Source organism: Ramularia collo-cygni, assembly GCF_900074925.1.
Source record: "Ramularia collo-cygni strain URUG2 genome assembly, contig: RCC_scaffold01, whole genome shotgun sequence".
NCBI lineage: Eukaryota > Fungi > Ascomycota > Dothideomycetes > Mycosphaerellales > Mycosphaerellaceae > Ramularia > Ramularia collo-cygni.
The window spans coordinates 2,826,917-2,852,110 of record NW_019716255.1 but is presented as its reverse complement, the minus strand read 5'-3'; the positions used below and the strand labels follow the sequence as shown (position 1 = coordinate 2,852,110).

Below are 25,194 nucleotides of genomic sequence, written 5' to 3'. Positions count from 1 at the left end.
TTTCAGGGGTACTACCACCAACAATCAGAATTCAGGAATTCTCCGTACATCTCAGTCACTGGAACACCACTGTTACTGTTTAGCCTTGTCGCGGGCTCTTTCGCCACGAGTCTTGAAACATTGCGTTTAACTCAAGGTGTTGGGTACGGGTTCGGATTCATCATCTTCTACCATCCAATCCTGAGCATGGTCAATGAATTCTGGATTCTGATAGCTCTGGATTAACAAACTGTACTTCGTGAACTTTCTCAATTGATCTTGCTGTGTCCTCCGTTCATCGGATGAACGACTCTGGGAATGCGGAGATTCCATCTACTCAAGAGCGTAAGACTATATCAAGACAGGCTTCTCTATCTACTTTGTTTCATCGCTTACTCCATCTACTCGCGAGCCATGTTCACCAAGATCGACCGCCTTGTTGCTCTCACAACATAGGTTGAAGATTGAATGGTTACCCGCCAATTCATCTTCGACAGACACGTCAAATGACTCGAGCCAGTTTAGCGTGCGAAGGTCTAAAAGTGGCCAATGATGCAGTCGTAGAAGTCCCTACGGCGAGGCGATCATATAATAGCTCTCTCCGCGATGACATGTATGTCTTTGATACAAAGGTCCAGGTCTAGGTCGTGAAGAGTGACCGTTAGTCGAAAGGGATGATGAATATTCTCCCACCACTATGCAATTGCAATAACGATCCTCATGATGTGTGGTAGACGGTGTATAAGCTCCCGGATGATGTCGAAGCGTTCGAAACGTATTCGCTTTGAACGCATGAGAAAATGGAAAGTTTCGCTGAACTAGTTTTGGAGATGCCGATGATCGCGTCAAACACACTCTGGGTGCAAAAGCAGTCTTTTTTTATTCCATGAGGTACTGGGCATACCTTCAAAGTACTTCCATCTACTGCAGCCTTGCGTTTAAGATTCACCTTGATCGAGTTCGCCGCCATACGCAAACATATACATAATGACTCAAACTTCCGGCGGAAGCTTGCGGAAGAGTCTTGAAGCGCGCATGGCTTCTCGATCGTTTGTTCCAAATTTGGAGATGCTAGCAGGCATCGTGTTTATCAAATCACTTTGCAGGCGGCTACTCTTCGTTGCTTGGGCCTTCCGTGACTGCATGGACGGAGGGGGGCCGCTTTGAGCTGAGTGGGGCTCTTTGAGAGCGATAGAAGGAGACCGGAAGAAAGCCAACCAAGGGAAAGTAAATTGRATTTCAGCGTGTGTAAACGAACCGCTCGTTCATTTCACTCACGTTCAAATCCCCTAGCGCGGACACCGTGATTGGCCTGATCCCTGAACCTGAAAAACTTCAGCTGAATGTCAATCTTTTGATTACGACTTGTGTGAACCTGCGTCTCACCGTCGACTCTAACTAGCCTAGAATTCCGCCTTGACCCACGGCAGATGAAACTAGACAAGAAACTGTATGTTAGCCGCGTCGTCCATTCGGCGTGGGAAGTTGATGCGCTGTTGCACGACGGTTCTATTGTTGAAGTCAATGATTTCATTAAACACCGCACCCCTTCAAAGATATCTCGCCTGTGATTGTAGATATAGCCGGCGGAAATAATATCTCAGCAAGCCAGCAATAACGCTTGTTTAAACCTGCCATCGCTCCCATAACCTTCCCCATCGGACTGTAACAATGCCGCCAAACGCACCCACAACATTACAGCAAACACGCAAAGATATCTGGAGTGTTGAATGTCCGCAATCCCACTCCCTCTCAAAACCCACCTCAGCTCATTCATTTCCTCCCGAAATTCAATGTGCTCTGCCTCAACCCGCCACTGCCACTTCCACTAGCCGGACGCTTCCCTGTCGTCTTTGCAACGACCTTTCCGATCCTTTCCCGGATCGAGCTGCTCCTCTTCGGTGCTTCGACGGGAGCAACGAGATCCTCCATCGCAACATCCTCATCGTCGTCCTCTTCTGCAACTCCGACCGCAACCGCCTCGATCGTGAGCCGTGGTTTTGGTGCGGTAGGTTCGACCGGCGGGCTGACAGTAATCTCATCATCGGCACTGCTCGCATTCTCGTCGATGATAGGTACTGTAACAGTCGTCTTCTTCGAAACGATGCTTCGCTTCGAAGTCGGACGGTCGCCGTTTTCAAGATCCTCTGTAAACCTCGAACCAGTGGAGGTTCTTCTCTGAGAAGAAGATCTCTTCACGGGAGCCTCCTCGCTCTTGCGGGTCGCAGCGACAGTGATGCTGTTGGGACCATTCACCGTCTTCCTTCTCTTCGGCTCAGCCTTAACAGGCTTCTCAACGACAGCAGCACCCACGCTTCCCCTGCGTTTCGCCAGCCTCGCAGCGCGTGTGGAGTTCTTCTCTGCCTCCTCTTTGGCGGCCTTTTCAGCCTTGAGTCGTGCCTTGGTTTCCGGATCATCCACGGCAAGCCATCCTCTCCACCCACTTCCTCTGCCCTTTTCAACCTCTGCTTTCTTCGCTTCTTCCTTCTGTTTTCTGGCAGCCTCCTCCGCAAGCACCTTTCTCCGCGCCTCATCAAGCACTCTCTGCTTTTTCAACTCATTCGCATTCAGCCTTCTCGACAAGGTCCCGCGGCACTTCTGCATTCCACAGTAACACTTCTGCGCCTGCTCGCCGAAGTTGTCGAAATTGTAATCATAAGTCAACTCCTCTCCACTCATGATTCCAGTCTCGCTACCCGCGAAGACGCCCATTCTTGGGGTTCCATTGACCTTGACCATTCTGACCTCGCAGTTCGGCTCACATGAATGGTTGATGAAGCGAGCCATGCTACCTTTCGTCCCATCAATCACCAAGTTCCGCTCGAGCTCCATGAGGTAATAGCATTCTTTATCCTTGTAGTCCTCTCGCATGCGACGTTGGCATTCACCCTCGGAGATGATCTCTCCCGTGTACTCCATGATGATTTGTCCGGGAGCGAAAGACCTCGCGGCTCGAACGCCGAAGCCTCGTTGATGAGTCTTTACAACTTCCACTCCGACGTCGAAGGCACCGCCTTTCTTGGTTCGGGCGGCCAGCTGGGCGAAGGCTCGGTTGTTGCACATTGCAGGATCGAGGTTGCAGTTCTTGTCGTTACACTCGTATTGCATGACGCGGTTGAGACAGTCATAATCGCATCCACTTTCTCCATCGACAGGAGGCTTGCAGACACAGGCGGAGGTAGGGAGATTTTCCGACTTTTCCCAAAGTTCTTTCGCTTCGCCTACGAGACGGTTGCGGTTGACCTTGTGCCAGTCTTTGGGGCGTTCTGAGCCTTTGGTGAGGGAGGGTGCGAACACATCGAATGGGATGGTGAAGGAACGATCTTTTGAGAGGTAGTCAAACATGGGCAGCGTGAAGTTCAGCTTGGACGACTTAGCGGCCTTCTCCTCTGTCGTCGAGGCAAGTGACTTCTTCTGAAGCTTCTTAGATGCCTTCCGGGCGGGGTCAAAGCTGGCTTCCTGGCCGACGTAGAGGCCTTCGGTCTGCCATTTCTTCACTCGTCCACCGTCGGACGTCTTTTGGTGAGGTCCAGTAGGTTGAGCGAGTTCTTGCAGTGGTGCAGAAGTACATGTGAGCTTGACACGCTTGGTTGGGCGARGTGGGAGAGGGACAACTGGCACGTCCACATCCAGATCCATTTCATCCAGAATCCCTCCCTTGCCCAAGTCGAGCTCCTTGAGCAGTTTGCTTTTAGCTGGACTTGGAGCCTGTTCCTCCTCGGCCATTCCCAACGCTCGCTTCCCCGACTCCATCATGTCACGGCCTCGCTTCCCTAGCACGGTACGCAGATTGCCGGCCTTGCCCGCTGCCTTCTTGCCGGCTTCGAGGACGCCGGACTTGACTCGATCCTTGACACTCGGCCGTCGCTGAGCATGCGCGGGTGACTTGCCCTTGCCACCTGCCTTCCCCTTTGCTGATCCAGCAGGTAATTCCCAGTCCGCGTTGAGCGCCTTGTTGATATTGGCCACGAATGGCTCTTCCTCATCCTCCTCGTTGACCTCGACACGGTTTACTAGCGTCCGACCCGACAGTCCCGAAGCATTACGATGGGCATTGCTGGCCTTGCTCTTGCCCACGTTGCTAATGGGCAGCTGTGCCTCGGAGAGCGCTTTCAGATTGTAGTTTGTTACTCCCGATCGGACGCGCTTTGGCCGTCCGCCGGAGGTCTGTAAGGCGACATCGTCGCCACATTTGGTGTCTTCCATGCTCCGGCTATCGGAAATGCTGGTTGGTGGTGTCGACGCGGGTACCTCCAGATCCACGTCCATGGTCATGTCGTTGTTGTTGTTGAGGAGGAGAATGTTGGATTCGGCGGAAGATTCACGCGTCATTGACGTCTCCACAGTTGCCATCGAGAGTGCAGCTGTGTCTGGTGAAGGTAAGAGGAACAAACAGTCCGTCGATGGACGCGTTGGGTGGTGGAAGTGGGGTGTGCTGGTGCTGGCGTGCTGTCGGCGGGTGCGCGCGTTTTGTTCAAAGATTACAGTACGACATGAACGGCAATGTATTTCTCTACGCGAGACGGTAGCGTGGGGAAATAAAAAGCTGGCCAAGTTGTTGTGTTGGGAAGAGGAAGAGAGAGGCGTCCAGATCACGGGAGACAGAGACACCAAGTCGCGCTTGGCGCAAAGCAGGTGAAAGTCACAACAGTCCGGGGCAGCTCCATCGATGCCTTTCGTCCAATCATACAACACTTGATCTGGTCAGCATTCCAAACGTGTCACCCGGAGACAGAACTGTTTGCTGTCGTCACTAGAGGATCATCTTCATTACTTCTGAATTGCAGCATCAACGATATGAAGCCAAGCGAAGTACAAGCTCAAGCACCGTTGGCCGGTAAGGGATAGGGGTGGCTGCATGAACGATGTTGCCGTGGTATACCGCAACGGCGAGCACCCTTTGCTGTTCTATCGAAGTGACATCACACGCAAACCGGGTGATGAACTACGCGGCAAACCTTGCTGACATGGCGTTGTTTGTTGGACATGCTGGAGGCAGAACATCTATTCGACGCTCTCGATCAGGAAGGCTTTCACCACAACCGACCTTGGAATATCATATGCAGGACATAGTGATGAATGTGGGTAAGCTACGAAACTGCCAATATGAGTTCATAGCAGAAAAATTGATAAATGCTGCATCTACTCGCATTTATTCTCTCCAACTCAGCACTCCTCGATATCTCATCTTACCGCCCTCCAATCTTTCAAATGCTGTCTCAATTCCTTTGTCAGAAATCTCGAATTCTTCGACCCATGGTACTATCCCCTTCTCCGCCACAAACTCCAGCATTCGCTTCCAGTTCTCCCTCCCACATTCCGTGCTGGCAACCATTCGATGTCCCGGCAGTACAAAATCCATGTAGGGGACTTCAATGCTGTCTCCTTGAATCGTCATCAGTACAATTGTAGCCCTCCGCGCCAGCAATGGCAGGAAGCTTTTGAAATCTGGAACAGCAGCGGAGGTAATGAGTAGGACATCGATCCCTTCTCCCTTGTCTCCCATCTTCATGTTGGGCGAGGACAGAATGAAGTGATCAGCGCCCAAAGCTCTTGCGTCCTCCCTCTTCCCCTCAGTCCGCGAAATGGCAGTGACTTCGCATCCCATAGCTTTAGCGAAAAGTGTTGCCATATGGCCCAATCCTCCGACTCCAACAACTCCGACGTGAGAGTCTGCGCTGACGCCTGCTGCGTATAGGGCTTCAAATGTAGAGGCACCAGCGCACATTAAAGGTGCTGCGTAAAGTGATGGAATTTCATCTGGAATGCGAACGATGAGGTCCACGTCGATGATTCGGGCTGTGGACATGGATCCTTGGTCTGTGTCTGTGAAGGCGAAGCCACGTGCTTGGTGGCAGTATTGTGGGTATCCTTATCTTCGTTAGAGCAAGGGTGTATCCATTAGAGGGAGAACATGGTCGATTGATTAGTATATGTGTCTGCGGCTTACCGGACTTGCAAGTCTTGCATTGTTTACAGGATGTGTGTAACCATCCCCAGCCTACGCGGTCTCCAACCTGGAAGCTGACGATCGAAGAGCCTAGGGCGGCAATGTGTCCTATTCCTTCATGACCGAGACCACAGCCCGAGGGTTTGGCGTGTATGTCTGTATGGCATATCCCGGAGTGGGTTGTTTTGATGAGAACAGAGGTGGGAGGGATGGGCAGCTCTGTGGTTTGGAGGGAGTAACTAGAATTTTCAGGAGAGAAGTGATAAGTCCGTAGCGTATGCTTGGCTTGTTCTTGCGGGCTTTGAAACGAATACATGGTGATGGGAAATGTGATTGGAGAAAGCTATCTGCTTTCCGTGTTGAACAAAACAAGGGAATTGGTGAATGGTGATTGTGAGAGGAAGCTATGACGTTTTCCTCTTGGATCGGCGGACGGAAGAAAGGATAAATGGGATGCGAGAGTGACAGTGACAGTGTTTGTTGAAGCGAAATGACCGTACATCAAGGATCCCGAAGTCATCGGTGTGGGAGAGGAGTTCGGGTCACAGCACGAGCGAGGGCAGATAAATTGACGTTTGCCGGCTCTCCTAGCAGTGAATCGACGACTACGCTCGCGAATGGCTAGCCAAGCTAACAATGGTAAGTAGTCTCACGTAGAGCCCAGTGTCGCATCAAACAATGTCTTCTCAGCGGTGTTGTCGTTGTTATCGAAAGATCATCCCAGCAGGTAGGGCGACAACCTTCAATTCCACCGGCCCTTGGGACGCATGCTCGTCGGACAGTGGGCATCAGACTCGTTCCGATAGGCGTGCGATAGGAGCCTGAGCCGACAATTTGGTAATGACACACTGTTTTGGAGCAAGAAAGGAGAGCCTCACAATGTTCCGCCATGCTGGACGACAGTTCCATTCCACTTCTGTGATGTGGAAGTGGAAGTGATCGAAGGAACGACCGCCAAGGTCGAGTAAATAAGGTTTAGCCCGCTTCTCTCCCATTCGCCAATTCATTTTCGCACACGGGACACGGGCTAGCAAATTCCAAGCACACGACGCTTCATCTCGAACTTCTTCCTTCTGCTGCAAGTCTACGTCGACACCACTCTTTTCACTAACTTCACATCGCAAACATGGGTCGTGGTCCAGGAAAGCACCAGAAGAGATTGTCGGCGCCATCGCACTGGCTGCTCGACAAGCTCAGCGGTTCCTATGCGCCCAAGGCATCGCCCGGTCCGCACAAGTTGCGCGACTGTCTGCCTCTGATCGTCTTCATCCGCAACCGGTATAGACATGCTCCTCGATATGGCATTGGAAAATGGAGGCAGTCACTGACAGATTGATGATTTCCAGCCTGAAGTACGCGCTCAACTCCCGCGAGGTCAAGGCCATTGTCATGCAGCGCCTGATCAAGGTCGATGGCAAGGTCCGCACCGACCCTACCTACCCCGCCGGCTTCCAGGACGTCATCTCCATCGAGAAGACTGGCGAGAACTTCCGCCTCGTCTACGACACCAAGGGCCGCTTCACCGTCCACCGCATCACTGGCGAGGAGGCCGAGTACAAGTTGGGCAAAGTCCGCAGAGTGCAGCTTGGCAAGGGCGGCATCCCATTCTTGGTTACGCATGACGCGCGCACGTAAGTGACCCGTCTATCAGCCGTTGGATCAAGCTTTGGTTGGAAAAATACAACGAGGAATGTGAGATGCTGATGGGATAATATAGGATCCGTTACCCAGACCCGGCCATCAAGGTCAACGACACCGTCAAGATCAACCTTGCCACTGGTGAGATATCTCGGGATGTGAAAGGGTTACAAGGGAAAGACTGACAAGATATACAGGCAAGATTGAGGACTTCATCCGCTTCGACACTGGTGTGATCGCCATGGCCACCGGTGGTCGTAACATGGGTCGTGTTGGTGTCATCACCCACCGTGAGCGCCACGACGGAGGCTTCAACATTGTGCACATCAAGGACGCCATTGACAACGAGTTCGCTACTCGTGAGTCCAACGTCTTCGTTATCGGACGCGAGAAGCCATGGATCTCCCTCCCCAAGGGCAAGGGTGTGAAGCTCAGCATCGCCGAGGAGCGCGACCGCAGACGCGCATACGCTCTGGCCAACTAGATTTGACCGGGAAGGGTGTAATGAGTCTTGCATGATGAAAAAAGCCGCGGAGTTTTGAGGGTGTGTTGATACCAAATGAAAGCAGAGCCGCGTCTGCTTGCTACAACGCACGTATGCTGCATGAATGGAGTGGGAAAGGGTATTTGCCGATACGTGCTACCCCTGGCGTCAGGTGCCGGCGTCCACGATTCTGTAGCTGCCACGAGTTTCTATCAAAAGAAGAACAGTTGAACGTCCTCATTGTGGGCTTGACAATGTGATCCAGTCTCAAAGATACCCTTATGCACGATGAAGTGGCAATCCCGCGGACGGAAGGACTATTACGCCAGCCACTCGGTTTGGGAAACCACCTCCCGTGAGATCGCCGACGAAGGAGCATAAACAATCCATTTCGCAACGAACACTTCCTAAGCATCGCTTGTCGAGCACCGATTCTCCAAATGCCAATCGAGCGTCTTTCTCAGCCCTTCTTCCAGCTCCTCCCTCGGCTCCCATCCCAACACCTCCCTTGCCAAACTGCAATCAGGCCTTCTTTTCACCGGATCATCCTCTAAGCTCTGCTTGAACACAACCTTTCCCTCCGCTTTCCCCGCCCTCTCCTTCACCAACGTCAAGACTAACTCGGCCAACTCCCCAACACTCACCTCACTCTCACTCCCCAGATTCACCGGTCCACCCTCCCACTCACTGTTCATCAATCCCTCCAAACCCCTCACACAATCATCCACAAACTGAAAACACCTCGTCGCCTTACCATCACCATTAACTACCAGCTCCTCCCCTTCAATCGCGGCTTCAAAAAAACTGCTCACCACCCTTCCATCCTTCTTTGCCATTCCAGGACCATAAGTGTTGAAAATCCTCGCAACCCTCACCTCCAGCGCATGTTGCTGTCGATAAGCATACACCAGCGCCTCTGCTACACGCTTCCCTTCATCGTAACAGCTCCGCGGGCCAAAAGAATTCGTATTGCCGTAGTAGGACTCTTTCTGCGGATGTTCGACAGGTTGGCCATAGATTTCCGAAGTTGAGGCGAGGAGGAAGCGGGCTTTGAGATGGAGAGCAAGGTCCAAGGTGTTTTTCGTTCCGAGGTAGCAGGTTTGGAGGATCTCCAGAGGGGATGTGGGGAAGTGGATTGGGGAAGCGGGACAGGCTAGGTGGTAGATTTGGTCGATGTTGGTGAGGTTGGAGAGGGTGTGGGGATGGGATATGTCTGCTCTGTGGATGGTCTCGGTGAGTCGACTTTCTTTAATCTCGAGACAAGCAAGGTATTGTCTTGAGAGTGCCGAAGACCTCCTCGCTGGCAGAATCGTGTCAACTTACCTGATCACTTCTAGCAAGGAATAGGAGAGATGCGAGAGATTTTTGGGGTGGCTGGTCCAGAAGTTGTCGAGGACGATCACATCGTGGCCTTTCTTCAGGAGAGATTCGACGAGGTGGGAGCCCAGGAAACCCGCGCCCTGGACGAATGATCAAGATTTAGTCACCACAATCCATCAGCTGAGCAACACAGGCGAATACTTACTCCTGTAACCAGGATCCGCATCTTGCAAGCAGGCCTTCACAGAACGGTATCGCACAATGGAAATTCTTACGATCTCCTGAAGCTTATCTATACCTTTATATACTCCATCAGCGACGCCGACTCTCTGCTGGTACACCCCTCCATGCGCCAAAGCGTCATATGCTCGTCCGAGGGGGAAATCCTTCCGATAAGCCACGTGTCACTTGGGCTGTGATCTCGTGGTGTGGGTGGCTTGTTTGTGCGTTTCCCTGTTCAGGAAGCTGCTCTCTGATGATCTCTTGAGGCTCATGGACTTTTTTGTTGGTTGAGTGCCGTCAACATGAGAATTTCCTAGCATCCTTGACCCATGAGACACTACGAAGCTGTAGCGAGATATGGATTCTTGACGAGGCGATCTTTCAGTTGGACAGCCTCGTTTCCAGATTCGCGAATGGGGGAATGATGTTCCATGGATTTGATCGGAGTGGAAAGGCATGCAAGTGTAAGGTAGGGAAGGTCATGCTGATACCTCAGGAGCAGCCCAGACGGAATTGAGAGTACGCTAAACACAAAACGTGGAGCTAGACCGCCGCCAAGATCTACCGACTTTGACGATGTTCGACAACACGCCATCTCCATCTTCTTCGCCCACCATCATCACTCGACGAGATATGCGGGCCATCACGTTCTCCGCAGCAACGTATGACTCAAGCTTCTCAACATGCTGACCACGATACCAAAATTGACGCGGCGCAGTGTGGCCGCATTCGGTCGCTTCGTGAGTCGCGACTCGCAACAAGCTCTTCCAGGGTCTCTTTGTTTAGGTATTGTTCCAGGTTGTCTGCATCAGCCTCAACCGACCCATGCGCAAACGCCAAGAAAGTCTTTCGAAGTGTACCGGGAAGATGACATTCATCAAGCGTTCCAACCTGGGTCTAACACGACTGATCTATCYCTAAAAGACAGACGCTCGCAGATGTTGGTCTTTATCTTATTACCATTCGTGCGAGCAAAATCGATGTCGATGACTTTCAGGCTGGCATGTCATGCTTGACAGGCTTGAGATGAGCAATTTCAGAGCCCCAGGATCATGGATACTTTAAGTTCACCATGTTTACACTGGAAGAGTGAGTGAGTTCTTGTGAAGTTGTGATTCTACGCCTCTACTCAGCTTCAGCCCCTAAAAATCTGCCGGAGCTCTTGGAACTAGGCACAATGCCTCTCCGTAGCTTCAATGTACGCCGCTTGGTTGTGGTATTTGGAACACTCTCAGTCCTACCCACTCTGACAACAGCCCGGAGTGAGACAGAAGACTTAACGTCCGCGAACTTCAAGGAAGTGTCAACCACGCCTCAGCAGTATCACCAAAACTCGAACAAACCTGTTCCGCTTCGTCCGAGCCTACAGGATGCGGGTGAAGTCCCTGAGTACGAGAGTGTGCTGATTAGGGACGGGTCCTCTCACACCAGCAAGCGACAGAATGACATGCGAGTCCTCGTTGTCGGGGACTCCATTACACACTCCCGGGAAGGTGACTACACTTGGCGCTACCGGCTCCTGGAATGGTTTAGTGCCCAAGGAGTCGTCTTTCAATACGTTGGACCATATGCTGGCACTATCGCTCCAGATCAACCCGGTCCTCCAAAAAAACCTTTGCTATACAAAGAGACTGCGCCTGTTATCCAGGCCAACACAGATGGAGGCTACGCCCTCGGCACTAACTCTACGGGCCGTCTGTAAGATCTCTTCAAAATAATCGAGGCTTTATCGCTTGCTGACCGAGCAAGGAATCATTTCGCCATTAGTGGACGTTCAGCCGTAGTCGATAAAGATCTCATTGAGCAAGTCGCGAAAGACCACCCAGCTGATCTCATGTTGATCGATCTTGGCTTCAATGATCTGGGTTTCTTTACTGATGATGTTGGACTCCTCGGCAACATGCTTAGTCTGATTAACAACACACGCCGCGCGAGCCCAAACATGACGTTCGTCGTGGCTACAGTCGGTATGCAGTTTTTCAATGATGAGCCTTTGGAGCTGCGATCTAATGAGATTTCCAAGTACACCGCTCGTTCCTTCAGGGGCGCGAAGATCTCGTAAAGTGGACGGACTCTTACAACCGCATAATGAAGGCTCGGGTTAGCGAGTGGAGTACAGCTTCATCTCCGGTGAGTTCACCCGCATCAATGTCTTCAGAGCTGTCGACATTGCATTCGATCAACTTGGCCTCTCCGCCATTCTCAAAGAACCGGTCTGATCCAGAGGGCTTCATCATACTCAAATATGATGAACTTGTGGAGTCGGCATCATCGGGATGAGWGAAATTAACATGATGTGTTTCGCTTTGTTGGAAGACCGAAAGCTCTGAAGAACTTCTTTTGCACGTAGGACATTCGCTAAATCGCCCGCAGGTCACATGGGCACCTGTCCGCGAAGAATATGACTGTGGGCCAAAGTATTCTGAGACTTGCCCAGCCGCATTCGATGGCCTCCACCCGAATGAGCTGGGTGAGTATCAAATTGCGAGAGGTTTCAGCAGAGCTCTTGTCAGTGCTCTTGGAATCGGCGATAAACCGCTTGAGGTTCCAGACAACATCCCACCAAGACAGCCGCCGGCACCATCMAACATTCAAGTTTCGTCGTCAGATCAAGGTGTCACTGCGACTTGGGACAAAGGTCAGCGGCTGCATGCAACTGGATTATAACCGGGTTTGGCTGACTCCTCCCATCATAGTCTATGGAGCGTACGAATACGATGTTGAGTATACAGTCAACGGCACTACCTCAGACAACTCCTCTCCAAAGACAGTACAATCGAACAGATGGGACACAAGGTGGGCAATGGATGGGTGGATGTGAGTAACGTCGAGCGCATGATCCTGATCCCGTGCGGTCCAAGTACTCATTTGATGATTCGCAGATATCGGATCCGCATCCGTTCCAGTGCTGGAAATCGCAAAGGCGACTGGACAGATTGGTCTACTTCCACAGCTCGGCCTCGTACAGCAGCTGCACCATCCAATGTCGTCGCTCGTTCTACCGACAGTGGTATCGATGTCTCCTGGACTGGATCTACCGGGCCATATAGCAATACAATCACACAGTACGATATCTATTGGTTCGACCAAGACGTGCCTTGTTCCTTTGTTCAGTCTGCAGGGTTCTTGTCGGTCGGGAATGCGTCGCTCGTGGATCTCGTTCCTGGCCACAAGTATTCAATATCCGTTGAAGCCTGGAATAACGTGGGAGCAGGACTACCCGGGGTCGCGAGAAGTGTAATTCCTGGTCGCGGGACTCCTGCGACTGTTTCTGGATTGAAGGTCGAAGCTATCAACTCTACTACCGCTCATCTCACTTGGGATACTGTGCCGGATGCAGCTGGGTACTATGTTTCGGCTCGGAATATCAGTGAGCCTGGGAGTCAGCTGAAAAGTATAAGTTCTGAGCTTCCGTTCGATACAACATGTATAGACATACCCAACCAGACCTCTGGGACCTGGAACTATGAGTCAGTCATCCAGAGCTGCTACTTGTCCGACGACTTTGACTGACTTATCTCAAGGTACGCCGTCACGGCTTTCAACGGTGAGGCTGACGCAGAAAGAAGTCAGGCCGTCATGGGCCCACCAAAAGACTCGCCACCTGGTGCTGGTGTGTGTCTTGAGAAATCCCGTAAGTCACGCGTCCTCGAGAGTCTACCCGTGCATGACCACTGATCAATATTGCTCCCCAAAGCAAAATGTCCACCGCCGAGTAACTCTAGCCCGCCAGCTACAGATCCGATCGATCCCAGTGATCCACCACGTGTGGGTTCGAGTATCCGAAGGTAGACCTAGAAGTGACGCTTCAGGGTTCCCGCAGAGAATGAGCTCCGCCACCTCACGAGCGACACCATCAACAGGTGGTGCTTCCGCTGCTCTAGAGTCATTGAAAATGCCGAGAACACAAATTCAAAGAGGTTTCGAGAGTATCCTAACATATTTAATGTATCAAATAGCCCTCACATCCGTACCTAGCAGTGTATTCAGCGAGCTAGCGGTAAGACCGCACTTCAGGTTGCTTCACTTTGCTAGTGAACATAGCGTCCACGAGCTGCTGGCCGACGTAAGACTCTCGCTGGTGAATCAAGACTGCGCACTGTGGGCTGTCGACTGTATCACAGGAGCAACAGAAGATAATATCAACCTCCTGAGGGTGAATATCGAAAACTGCGTGGGATTCAGGGACCCGATAATGAGCAAGCTCGGGCATCAAGTGACACGGCAGCGAGCTACGGGCGCCTACCATTACGGATCGAGAGAAGTACATGGTGAGCGAGGACCCCGTGGTATGAGGCCAGAGCGGGCCTCCGAGCTCAATATCCTACGTTACATGCCATGCGTTCGTTGCTGGACAACCGATGGAGCAGGGCAAGGAGCTGAAGGAACGGGCCTACCAAAGCAGACCGTATGGGACAATTCGGACTGCATGGAGATCTTTCTTTGCTGCGGGTTGCAGTGTCTTCAATTTGGGAATTTATGCTGTCGACAGTGCAAAAAGTTTTGGCATTTTCCGCGGCATGACAGAGCGACGGTGCCAATACGGAGGTCATCAAGTCCTTCAACGCCAGCACCGGCGTCGAGAGAACGGGTCAAAGGTGATCGTCCGTAGTCTCTTCACATCTAGTGCTTGTCACGCATGAGTGGTGGCTTTGAATCTAACCTGCGCAAGGTCAATAATCGCGCCCCACATTGTTGTGAGTGATACCAAGGTATATGGCTTGTGTCGCAATGAAGTTCGGGCTGGTATTGTTTTCGTCAACTCGATATTTCTCTTGCGCGAGATAACAAGAGCTCACGTAGACAGCCGACAAGCCATGAAATGGCCGTCGGTCCTCCTTCTAATTGTACACTATGTAACACAGATTCTTATCCGACGTTAAAGTCAGCAGCGGTGAAATGCGAAACATGCATTGCCCCTTGGATCGACCATCCACATGCTGAACCCTTTTTTTCTTGTCGTCTGTGCAATCGCTCAGTTGCCCGTGCGATCGATCTTGCCCTTCCAGTCTGCGATATGGTCATTGATGACCTTTGCTGCAGCATCGACCGTGAAGTTGCGTCCAATGGCCTCGACGAAATCGCCTTCGGGATCTGCGTTTCACCATGTTAGCAGCCTGACCCAATCATCGTCCCGACCACCCGACTCACCCATCAAATAAAAGTAGATGCTGTGATCCACCAGGTAATCCTGTCCAGGCTTCACATCTGGCGGCGTGGAAAAGTACACTCTGTACGCTTTGCAGACCTCCTTGACCTCGTCCCAAGTTCCCGTCATTCCCAAAATATCTTCGTGGAACTCTTTCAAATATCTCTTCAGCACCTCTGGCGTATCTCTCGCTGGGTCGCAGCTGATGAAGATGTTCCTCATGACGCCCTCTCCATTCTTCTCCTTCACTCGATCGATCATGCCTGCCATCTTATCCAACTCTTCTGGGCAAATGTCCGGGCAATGGGTGAAACCAAAGTAGACCAAGCTGTACTTGCCCTTTAGATTCGCATCCGTGAAGGGTTGGCCGTTGTGGTCTGTGAGGGAGAAGGAGCCGCCCACGAGCGGCTTGCCGATACCTTTATTCGCTTCCGCGATGCGAGCGCGGGACATGCGTGCTTTTTCGTAGCGGAAGTAGACGGTCAAACCGGCGCCAGCGAGCAGGAAGAGAATGCCGGCTCTGTGATGAAGTTAGCATGTGAGAATGGGAGAGGAAGTTGGTGGAGACAAGGACTTGCTGCCATGAGAAAGGTCCGAGTTTGTACTGTGTCTTCGCTTCTTCGATTGACTTGTGAGCCCTCCTCGATGGTGTGGTTGCAAAGGCTCGCGATTGTGTGCTGTGGCGTCCAGTTTGGAAGACATTGGGAGTTGGTCTGCTTCGGATTTCATGTTTTGTAGTTTGCGAAAGAGAGACGAAAGCTCGTCGTGTACAGCTTCTGCAAACAGCGGCCTGCGACGCTCTCAGCGAGCTGATAATGGGAGAAGCCATGATGTCGATTCTGTTGGTCCAGAGAACCGATGATGATTCGAGATGCAGTAGATCGGTACTCGGCAGTGCACCCTAAGCTAGTCCGTGCTTGCACTTCACTTCACTCGCTTGTTCCCGACTCCCAAAGTCCTCAAGGCCAATGACACAGATGTTGTCCCTCTACAGCAACGAGAATACGGTCAACGTGACACATCATTCGACGACAGAAATGAATTGACTTCGCCACAGGGCACAAATCTTTTGATTATTGACTGTTCCGCGAGTTTCATTCACTGCGTGAAGAGCCGGCAGGCTTGAGCTCCCCGCCTCTCCTCCGCACATCTCAACATCATGGATGCAGGGAATGGAAACAAACAGTCGAAAGGTTGAGGACGTGCCATTCAAGCTGCATCTTTATCTTTCAGGCAAAGTGCGTGAAAGTCCATTCCTATCGAGCTTGCAACAAAGTCACCCTGTCTCTCACTCATTGCGGGCGTGAACTCGACGCCATCTTCCGCGAGCTTCCATTCTTAATGTGCACGGCGAATCACACGAGAAGCTGCGRAAGCAATGCAGGGAGCAAGCGATCGGCGCCGTCTGAATCCAAAGTTTCCGAACAGTCGGCCTGTAGGCTGTTTCTAGTGTCTTGACCTCGGAAATTGTGCTGCACGCGCTGCTCCAGTCACGGCACGTCTCCTGGCGTCGAAACCGTCCTGTTCGCGACCATGCGTCCTAGAAGCTGGGCCAGCGATGCGTGCGGCAAGATTTTGACGATGAATCCCATTTGCGATGCTGTCAATTGGGTGCTGAGAGAGTGGATCATCCAGCGATACAGACCTAGGTATAAAGGCGTGCTGGCTGCAACGAACCTCAATTCCCGCTACACCCAGTAGACAGTGAGTCTTGGTCGGGGAGATGTCCAGCAGAGTGTCCATTGTCTCGTTCTACATCTCGGCATCACCTAGACAATCGACAGCAGGCCATAGCTTGGAAAGGTTCAAACACATAGCTTCGTTCTTGGCGCATCCGGTGACCTGAACGTCTGACAAGACGGCGTAGTCGACTGTCTCCTCATAGACACTCCAGGCACGTCCGAACTATCTCGACCCCTTGCTCCGGGAGTTTGGCCGGATTCCCCTGATTCTCAATCCATCCTCGGAGCAGGCTGCTCTGAAGTTCAGCTAACTACTGCAATACTCAGTGTTCCGGATTGCCAAATGCATCGTGTTGTCATTTTGTAGCGAGGAAATCGTATTTTATTGCAGCATGTGGCGGCAAGCATCATTCTTACTTCGGGTAGGTCTTCGGCAAGTGGGTCCCGCTAAATCCCGCTCCCTGGATCCCGTCTTTCGCGCGACAACCACACGTCTTGTTGTCCAGTGACCGCACTCTACAACACCTAAAACAATACCATTCGACACGATTTACGACGCTTAGAGCCTTGCGTCGATGGAATGCTAAAGCTACCCTTCAAAACTGCTTTACGGCGACTCACTGGCGCCCAAATCAATTTATTCACGCCACGATGCCCTGTACAGAAGGCATTAGGACCAGCTCAGTCCGATCATACATCTCGCAGCAGAAGACTCTGGTTTGTCACGGGACAACGACATAATTTCAGTACTTCCGGTCCATTCTGCGAAAAGAGGTGGACCGCTGAAGAAGCTGAGAAGCTTTGCGAGCTTCGACTTGCTGGAGTCAAGACGGAAGTCATCGCCAAGGACTTGGGCCGTTCGCTGGGTGCTACTGAGTTCAAACTGAGTTCCCTCCGGAGACAGCGCCCCGACTTTGCTCGCCTGACCGATGCTGCAAAGCGCTGGTCCGAAAAGGATGTCCAGCTGCTCCATGAAATGATGAATTCCAAGAGCAGTAGTGCCCAGATTGAAGCGGCTTTCCCTGACCGTAGTCGTAAATCGTTGGTCAACAAGCTCCAAAAAATCAGAAACGCTTCAATCGAAGGCTCTCCTAGTCTCACGGGGTGGACAGCAGAGGAGGATGAAGAGCTTCATCGACTACGCGTCATCGAGAAGCTCGCGTTAGGAGAAATCTCAAAACGATTGTCTCGCTCGTTTCATGCGATCGAGACACGATTGCGAGTCCTGGGGTTCGCGATGATACAGAACTCCCCTTGGGAGCCCCATGAGGATGCCAAGCTGTCGACGAAATGTAGCGGGGTGACATGGAGAGCAATTGTTGCTCAACTACCCGGTCGGACAGTTAGCGGGGCTAGTAATCGTTGGTACTATCTCAAGGTGAGAGCACAAAAGCCTCGGAGAAAAACTCCCGAGCTGTGGACGGCTGGGGAAGATGCTATTCTTCTAAAGAGGCACGCTACTGGTGCGACATTTGAAACCATCGCTGTAGCACTGCCGAATCGGACTGTCAGCGCATGTCGCTTCCGCGTTACACAATTGAGAGCGCTGGCTAAGTTGAGGGAAACGAGGACATCGGACGACAAATCATGAAACTGTGCTTTGTGGGGATTTCGACGTCCACGAGTCTGCTGTAATGGAAGCTGATGCCACGGTACCTGAAGATATCAGAGCCCAACGACATCGTACGCTGCCGCTCCAACGGTACCAGTCGATTGGAACACAATCAAGAAGACGTCATGAGGCGAGACAATTGAGTTCGCGCACGGCTGCATCCATTTGTGCTTGCAGGTAACTATTCACGAGCGTCGTCGTCGATTGACTACAAGAAAGTTCAACAAAGTCCCATCTCCCCGTCTTCAGAACGGTCGCAGGATAGTCACATGGACCAACAAATCGAATCCTGCAACTGCCGCACGTTCGTCGACGTCGTTGTACGCGCTCTCGTCAAGAACAACCCAATACTCATTCCTGCATCTCCTAGCGATTGCTGCGCTCCTCATGCCGGGCTCCGCACCTGGACTGTTGCCCACGTATTGCGTTACATCCCCGGTAGATGTAACGCAAGAGGACTGGGACAAGAACACTTTAGATCGCCGGCCCGTCCTCCTCAGACTAAGAGTGGTCTGTTTCGTGCGACACGACAGGCGAAGAGAGACAGACTCGGACATCCTGCCATCGACACGGAGGAGCGGACAGGGATGCTCTGTAGGCGACGCTTTACTAAAGTAAATGAGGGGCGCCTCGCAAGCTAGCATAGCTATCGTTCAGACGAGCTGCCATTTCTTATGATGAGAGGAATCGACAGTTTTACCAGCTCTGAGGACCTTCTTCCCGGATGATTTTAGCAACTTCCAGTGGAAGCTGAGCTGGTAATAGAGACGGTTTTCGAGACGGTATCTTTCTTTCATCATACAAGAGGGCTTCGTGCACAACCATCTGTCAAGGATGATCAGGTCAGGTGGCATTTGCAACGCAAGCAATACAAGGTCAACTCGGATGCGGCAACTCCTCTTTTGGATGAGTGGTTCATCAACCAGAGATTCGGGGTTAACCAACTAGTTGGAAATGCTTGGGGGTGGTGAATACCGCAATACTGGAAGAGGACGATGGGGCTCTCTGTATATCTCAATACCTTACACGATCATCACTCGGGGTGGAAATATTCGGATCATCGTCTTTCAAGATAATGGCTATGTCATCAACACACTACACATTTTCGCACCTCGGTAATGCGGAGATTAGAACTTATAGACAGACCTATGCTGCGCTGTAGAAGGGAAATGTGGGGATCAGATCCATTTTGGTTTCAGCAGATGGGCCAAATATTTGCCTCCCACGAGCAATCGCACTCGTTATCAAAGCTTCTTTAGAGAAGGCATCCTTCTTAACATACAAGAAGGCTTCGTGTAGAACCATCCACCGACAGAGATCGGGCTAGGTGGCATTTGCGAGTTGCAAACCATGCAACGGAGCGCGATATCTGCTGCCTTGATCCTGCTCGCAGATGCGCGGTTGATCAAACGAAATGGCAGCTACAACGACTGATGGCTCCAAGTGCAGTGAGTGTTTCGAACTTTGCGGCTAAGCCAAATCCAAGGCGTTGCGCGACAGGAATGATTACGGTTTCGCGAGCGAGAAAGCGGCTGAAAGGTGTGTCGATTTTATTGTATCGCCAGAGAGGGGTTTTGTCCAGAGCACAGCGTCACGAGATGTCTGCGTCGAACAGCTCAACCACGTGCGTATACAGCCTCTCTATGCACCGGAGACTTTTCAACACCCACGAAACCCTTGCGAGCATCTTGACGTTCATGCATTGGTGGCGAGCCAACGGCCGCAAAAATTTGCGAAAGTGGGCCTTGGATCTTCCGCCGCAAAGACATTGTAGCCTGCGGCGTGTCACCATATCGGAATGGCGCTCCGTTTGACTTTACCCACCCACACGGAGTCTCCACTGCCGTTTCGATTTGCGATTGTTCGAGAAGCCTAGTGCGTCCAATTCGTTGCCAAAGTGGCACACCAGAGGAGCCCACACGAGTCAAAATCCAACGAGCGACATTCGGCGATGGTCCATGCTGTATATACGATAAATTACGAAGCAGATGTGGTTCGCATGTGCATCGTTCGAAGCACAGGAAGAAGGAAGCGGAAGCGAATCCCGGTTCCGGTCGCGGGCCATTGATTCTTCTAAACGCACATGAAACGGTCTCCGCTGTGCAATCACACCTGGTAGCTGTGGCTCCGAGGGTCGAGATGAGTGCTGCTACGGCAATTTGGAGACATGCCGGGACAGCAACAACCCACGTCATTAGCCTTGACTCTTGCAAGCTCTTTTGCCTCAAGCATTCAGGTTCTTTTGCAGGGCTACGGAAGCCTCAAGTTGCGTGGTCAATGACTCGGTGCGGAGATTCAACCGACATACATCATCATCTAAATGCGTACATCGCGTCAGTATTCTCATCAAGCGACCACGTCTTAACACAAGCATCGCAAGAGATGGACTGCTCCGTTACCTCACCGTGAAGGCAGTTTGAGTCCAGCGAGATCCAAGACAGCAACGGCGAAGCACGTGGTACGAGATCGCGTAGCACTGCCCTAGCTCTGTGTTGAGTGCGCAATGGATGTTCACAAGCCACTTGTTTCGCGCATTGTTCCATACACCACGATGCCGACAGAAATACGCGTCTCCGGGTCCGCCGCGGTGTCTTTGATTGAAGAGAGCTTCGAAAGCCTGATTGTCCTGAATCATGCTGGTCGGACTGCCAAGAAATTGGTACTATAGATCCATGTGATCCCTGTCGAGCTGAGAAGCTGTTGATTCGTATTGGCGCAACCAACGGCACGGTCCACAGTCGGGGTGCCAAATTTGAGCGCGCGGATTTGTTCGAATCTTGGAAAAGCTCAGATGATGGAGCATTGGAGCTCCCCGACGGAACAGATCCAGCCATTCTCCACACGAAGACCAGACTGGAGTGTTTGGCGAAGTGTTGTCGCTGTGTGAAACAGTAGCACCTTTCCAGGGACTGATCGTGGCGGGCTGTGCGACGTGAAACACGGACTGCCCACCCAACACAGCCAGGCTGTTGAGCAATGATTCGCGGTGCGACTGACCCATGTCCAAGGGCAGTGCTGCGGCCATCTTTTCCCAGGGTGTGCTCTGCTGGTTGTATCGTTCTTTTGTGCCAACATCAGCGCACCTCCCACACTGGCCGATTGTTGTGAGAATATCGCGAAAGCAGCGCACCGCAACGCGTCCAGGTAATTTTTAGTGTGTTTGTCCCGCTCGCCCCGCATTGGCACGAGGCTGCACCGTTGGCCGCCCTCCCACAACACAACAACACCAACCACACTCGTTTGAAGCTGGACGGCGACTCTCGGGAGGCCCAGGGGGAAGAGCAAGGTCTCACTGTTGGAGCGGGAGAGGTACGGTAGCTGCAGAAAAGGCGTGAACGGTGAACGGCTTCACAACCGGCGGGGCATCCTCCACACTTCCCACGCGAGCTGGGAACTGGCGGCGTCATTTTCCCTCGCTCTGGCACAGTCAGATTCCAAACTTTTTTCGTCTCGCTCTCCGGGCCTCTTGGCCGCGTCGGCCTCGAGCGAAGACAACGTGGGCGTGTAGCACGTCGGTGCATGCAGCAAGCCACGCAGGCTCACRGTCCTTACGTTACACCACCCGCCACGCGATCCACGTCCTGCGGTAGAGCCAGTCAGCCAGCCACTTTCGATTCACGTATCTCTTGACGAGATCTCCTTGCGGAGCAACATCCATTGGTGCTCCGCGCAAACATTGGACCACGCGGCAACGAACAGCGCCGAACGCAGGTCCCGGCCGCAATACGAACACTGCATGCCCAGCACGATATTCACTGGCTCACAGCGTCCTCGACGGACAGCTGCACGACAGAACCCTTGCCCAGCGCTCGGGATAGACATCTCCACCGAGCAGTGTCGCACAGCCCGTCACTCGACGAGCGGTGGCCATGAGTCGCCCACATTATCCTGAAGGATATGGCGCCGGCCACTCCAACTATGCCTCCGACTACTCGGACTATTATTACGAAGACTCCGACTACCACCACGGCCAGAACTATCACCCCGATTACCAATACGACTACAGTCAGGATCCAGCGTACTACCAGGATCCGAGTCTCAACTATCACGGCGACGGCGACTATCACGACTACCGACAACMCAGCCGCCTACCACGACCAGCGCATCCTTCTTCTGCACGAGAACGCACACACGTTCCCTCAGCCATGAATCTCCCACAAGGAGCCAATCAGCAGCATTTCCACCCATCGCATGCGCAATCCTCCGCGTGGGATTCGTCGCAAAATGAACACAATATGCCCGAAGAGTGGCCGCTGGCCTCGCCCCCGCTACAAGCTCCAGCGACTCTATCACCTCAGACGCTACGTACCCCACCAAGGAGACCACAACGACCCGATGATCAACGAAGGCATGTTGCTCCATCGCATACTCCATCTCAAGCAGGCCCGCATGCCTCGCCAATAAACCGACAGTATTACCAAGGCGGCCCCAATCCTCATCATGGGAATGGCCATTGGAATGGGGAAAGCTACAGCTATGCTCCACCGCCGAGCTATCCACCACCCAGCAGACCTTCACCGCACGCAAATGGTCCTCAAGCTATGTCTGGACATTACTCAACACCACAGGCACCGAGGCAGGTCGTGTATGGACAAGCGAACCAGAGGCCACCCCTCGGACCGCCGCCATCAGCTAGACGAGGCACATCCAGCTTTTACCCCCAAGTTGGTCCAGTGCATCCCATCGTCGAAGAGACAGATAGCATGAGAAGTAGCGTTCGCACAGGGAGCTTCCGTGGTACCGGCTCCCATCTATCCGGTCACGATAGCAAGGTTTCGGTTGCGAGCAGTAATGCCATCCCGATTGGATTTGAAGCACCACGTATTCGTAGGCCGGATCTGGCTTCGTCCTCGGAGGACTCATTCGTGGAGAGTCCAATTGAGCCAGCACTAGGACCTGGGAGAATGCAGGAAGCTGTTGATCAACCCAATAGAGACTCGACAAGTCCCGAAATTATGCTCATACGACAAGCCAGCCTTGGCCGGAAACGCCGGCCAACGCTGACGAATGTTAAGAGCAGCGAGAGGAAAGTCAGCAGTAGCGATGTCGATCCGGCTGCTCTGCCGGTACTGCCGCGTAGCTCGATGAGCGAGATCGAACGAGCGAGAACTAATGCAAAAAACAAGCTCGAAGGGCAAACTCAGCCAGGGGCTAGTGACGTTGATCGCGAGGCTGGACAGAATGCTGTGCCGGCCTCTGCAATAGAGGAGGATGTGGGGAACGGACCCAAAGCCGAGGCGAGCGATGGCATTCCGCCCACCGCAGCCAAGCCATTCCGAACTCCTTCATCAGGGAACACCCCACCACGGAATGGTGTTGTGCGCAAACCATCGAAAGAATTCGCGGCACTGTCCCACGAACTCAATCCCACTCGCTCGATTGCTCGTTCACCTCTTGCACCGGCTGTAGATCCGCGTGTGGAAGGCATACTCCGTAGCCTCGAAAAAGGCGGCGCCATCAGCGAGAAGGAAGCCGAAGAGCTCAAAGCTCCAACAGGCGGGATGTCTGGCAGAAAACGACCACCACGTCTGGATGTCGACGCAGTACGTGTTGCCGAAGCCCGTGGATCACTCTCAAGTCTGCCAGAACTCATCAGGCGCGCGACACGATTGGCGTCGAACCTTGACCGAGGTCGAACGGCCAGTCGACTGGGCATGAACTGGATAGATGGTGCACGCGACGACGAAAAAAGGCGCTCTGTTCGCAGCTCGGGTATGAGCGTATATCCAGCTGGTGATGTACGGAGTCCTGATGGCCGCGCCGAGAAAGGAGCCAGTTTTGGGAGGTGGTCACGGATGATGAGACATTCTTCTCTCGGCAGTGACAGCGACGCTGGACAAAGGAGGCCAAAACGAACATGCTGTGGCATGCCTGTCTGGCTCTTCGTCCTGCTTCTGATCCTCCTCCTCATGCTCGTCGCTGCTGCAGTTGTCGTGCCAGTCCTGCTTGTCGTTGTCCTCCCAAACCAGGAGAATAACGGCTCCAATGCCAGCGCTAGCGCTAGTTCATTGGGACAATGCGAGCAGAAAGTCACCTGCGATAATGGAGGTACAAACATACTCAGCGCCAACGGCTTCTGCGAGTGCCTTTGTGTGAATGGATATACAGGGACATCGTGTCAGACTTACTCGRCAACGGGCTGCACCACGACCTCCATTGGCTCTGTCACAAACGCGACGGTGGGCGACGCCATTCCTCGATTATTGGAAGACGCCAATGGCAACTTTAGCATTCCTCTCGACGCTCAAAGCGTCCTTGGTCTATTCTCCAGCTCGGATTCGAGTTGCTCGACACAGAATGCACTGGTTACTTTCAACGGCAAATCCAGCAGACGAGACCTCGCTCGGGGTGTTGTCACTCCAGGTCTCCGTCGTCGACAAGGCGCGACCAGCACCTCATCGAGTGCAACGTCCACCATCGGAGCTGGTGAGCAGCTCGACTTTGCTCGTATTGTCGTTCTCTACGTCTTGCAAGTCTCCAGTCAGATCGACCATGCTGCAACAGCGCAGGAAAATCTGCAGGCTTTCTTCCAGAAAGGACCGACCGACAGTGGTTCAACCGCCGATGCCCGCAACATCTCTCTGGGAAATGACATCACCTGCAACTTCGACAACCTTTCTTTGAACTTGGCCAATGGAACTAGTGTTGGCGGTAGCGTCTGATCGGAGCCTTTCTGACAGAGGCACTCTTCATCTTTCCTTCTTCCTTTCTTCCGGCATTGTATGCCGATAGAATCTCATCGATTTGAGCTTCATATACAAAACTGCGCGGATATTTTGTCTCCTACAACTACCTCAGAGCTGGTCTTGGGTATACGGCACTGCAATGCCTGAACACGGGAGATGCAGGAAATGATGTGTAATGTGACATGAGCAGCATAGCGATGGACAGATAGAAGCAAGTGGGCGGCTTGCATGTGTTGCGCGTGTAATGTGCCATAGAGTGGTTTGGAAATGAAGCGAATCCACTTCAATAGTTCGATTACTTTCTCTTGTGTGTATACTGTGTACTGTGGGCTTTATCAATTTGATTATCGTGACTGCGCGCAGTATTGAATACATTTGCTTGTCAAGCGGTAAGGAATATATTCGGACAGGCTATTGACGCCGTTCCTTGATATTTCTCCGCTGTTTCAACATGCCCTCGACTCGTGCTCAA

The 25,194-nt window shown here is 52.5% G+C and overlaps 9 protein-coding genes; 5 read left to right on the top strand and 4 right to left on the bottom strand.

Annotated features, from left to right (window-relative positions):
• Positions 1-1,752: 1,752 nt before the first annotated feature.
• On the bottom strand, positions 1,753-4,332 carry RCC_12283 (uncharacterized protein; the record flags this gene model as incomplete). The annotated part of the gene is made up of 1 exon (XM_023766181.1): positions 1,753-4,332. The coding sequence occupies one exon, from the start codon at positions 4,330-4,332 to the stop codon at positions 1,753-1,755; it is 2,580 nt and encodes an 859-aa protein (XP_023621949.1).
• A 799-nt stretch (positions 4,333-5,131) lies between these two features.
• RCC_12282 (related to ADH7-NADP(H)-dependent alcohol dehydrogenase) lies at positions 5,132-6,245 on the bottom strand (the record flags this gene model as incomplete). XM_023766180.1 has 2 exons in its annotated part: positions 5,132-5,850; positions 5,930-6,245. 2 exons carry the CDS (start codon positions 6,243-6,245, stop codon positions 5,132-5,134), a joined length of 1,035 nt encoding a protein of 344 aa, XP_023621948.1.
• An 810-nt stretch (positions 6,246-7,055) lies between these two features.
• On the top strand, positions 7,056-8,051 carry RCC_00959 (40S ribosomal protein S4; the record flags this gene model as incomplete). XM_023766179.1 has 4 exons in its annotated part: positions 7,056-7,207; positions 7,276-7,560; positions 7,647-7,708; positions 7,765-8,051. The coding sequence occupies 4 exons, from the start codon at positions 7,056-7,058 to the stop codon at positions 8,049-8,051; spliced, it is 786 nt and encodes a 261-aa protein (XP_023621947.1).
• Positions 8,052-8,458: 407 nt separating this feature from the next.
• Positions 8,459-9,597, bottom strand: RCC_00958 (related to dTDP-glucose 4,6-dehydratase; the record flags this gene model as incomplete). XM_023766178.1 has 3 exons in its annotated part: positions 8,459-9,269; positions 9,375-9,511; positions 9,577-9,597. 3 exons carry the CDS (start codon positions 9,595-9,597, stop codon positions 8,459-8,461), a joined length of 969 nt encoding a protein of 322 aa, XP_023621946.1.
• A 572-nt stretch (positions 9,598-10,169) lies between these two features.
• On the top strand, positions 10,170-10,609 carry RCC_12036 (uncharacterized protein; the record flags this gene model as incomplete). XM_023766177.1 has 2 exons in its annotated part: positions 10,170-10,255; positions 10,312-10,609. 2 exons carry the CDS (start codon positions 10,170-10,172, stop codon positions 10,607-10,609), a joined length of 384 nt encoding a protein of 127 aa, XP_023621945.1.
• Positions 10,610-10,770: 161 nt separating this feature from the next.
• RCC_12037 (uncharacterized protein) lies at positions 10,771-13,385 on the top strand (the record flags this gene model as incomplete). XM_023766176.1 has 9 exons in its annotated part: positions 10,771-11,291; positions 11,343-11,560; positions 11,617-11,723; positions 11,967-12,231; positions 12,290-12,410; positions 12,476-12,963; positions 13,027-13,063; positions 13,118-13,227; positions 13,291-13,385. 9 exons carry the CDS (start codon positions 10,771-10,773, stop codon positions 13,383-13,385), a joined length of 1,962 nt encoding a protein of 653 aa, XP_023621944.1.
• A 1,183-nt stretch (positions 13,386-14,568) lies between these two features.
• On the bottom strand, positions 14,569-15,571 carry RCC_00956 (probable SCO1 protein precursor; the record flags this gene model as incomplete). XM_023766175.1 has 3 exons in its annotated part: positions 14,569-14,687; positions 14,745-15,262; positions 15,321-15,571. 3 exons carry the CDS (start codon positions 15,569-15,571, stop codon positions 14,569-14,571), a joined length of 888 nt encoding a protein of 295 aa, XP_023621943.1.
• Positions 15,572-17,004: 1,433 nt separating this feature from the next.
• On the top strand, positions 17,005-18,015 carry RCC_12281 (uncharacterized protein; the record flags this gene model as incomplete). Its single annotated transcript, XM_023766174.1, has 1 exon — positions 17,005-18,015. One exon carries the CDS (start codon positions 17,005-17,007, stop codon positions 18,013-18,015), a length of 1,011 nt encoding a protein of 336 aa, XP_023621942.1.
• Positions 18,016-21,905: 3,890 nt separating this feature from the next.
• Positions 21,906-24,698, top strand: RCC_00955 (uncharacterized protein; the record flags this gene model as incomplete). Its single annotated transcript, XM_023766173.1, has 1 exon — positions 21,906-24,698. One exon carries the CDS (start codon positions 21,906-21,908, stop codon positions 24,696-24,698), a length of 2,793 nt encoding a protein of 930 aa, XP_023621941.1.
• Positions 24,699-25,194: the final 496 nt, after the last annotated feature.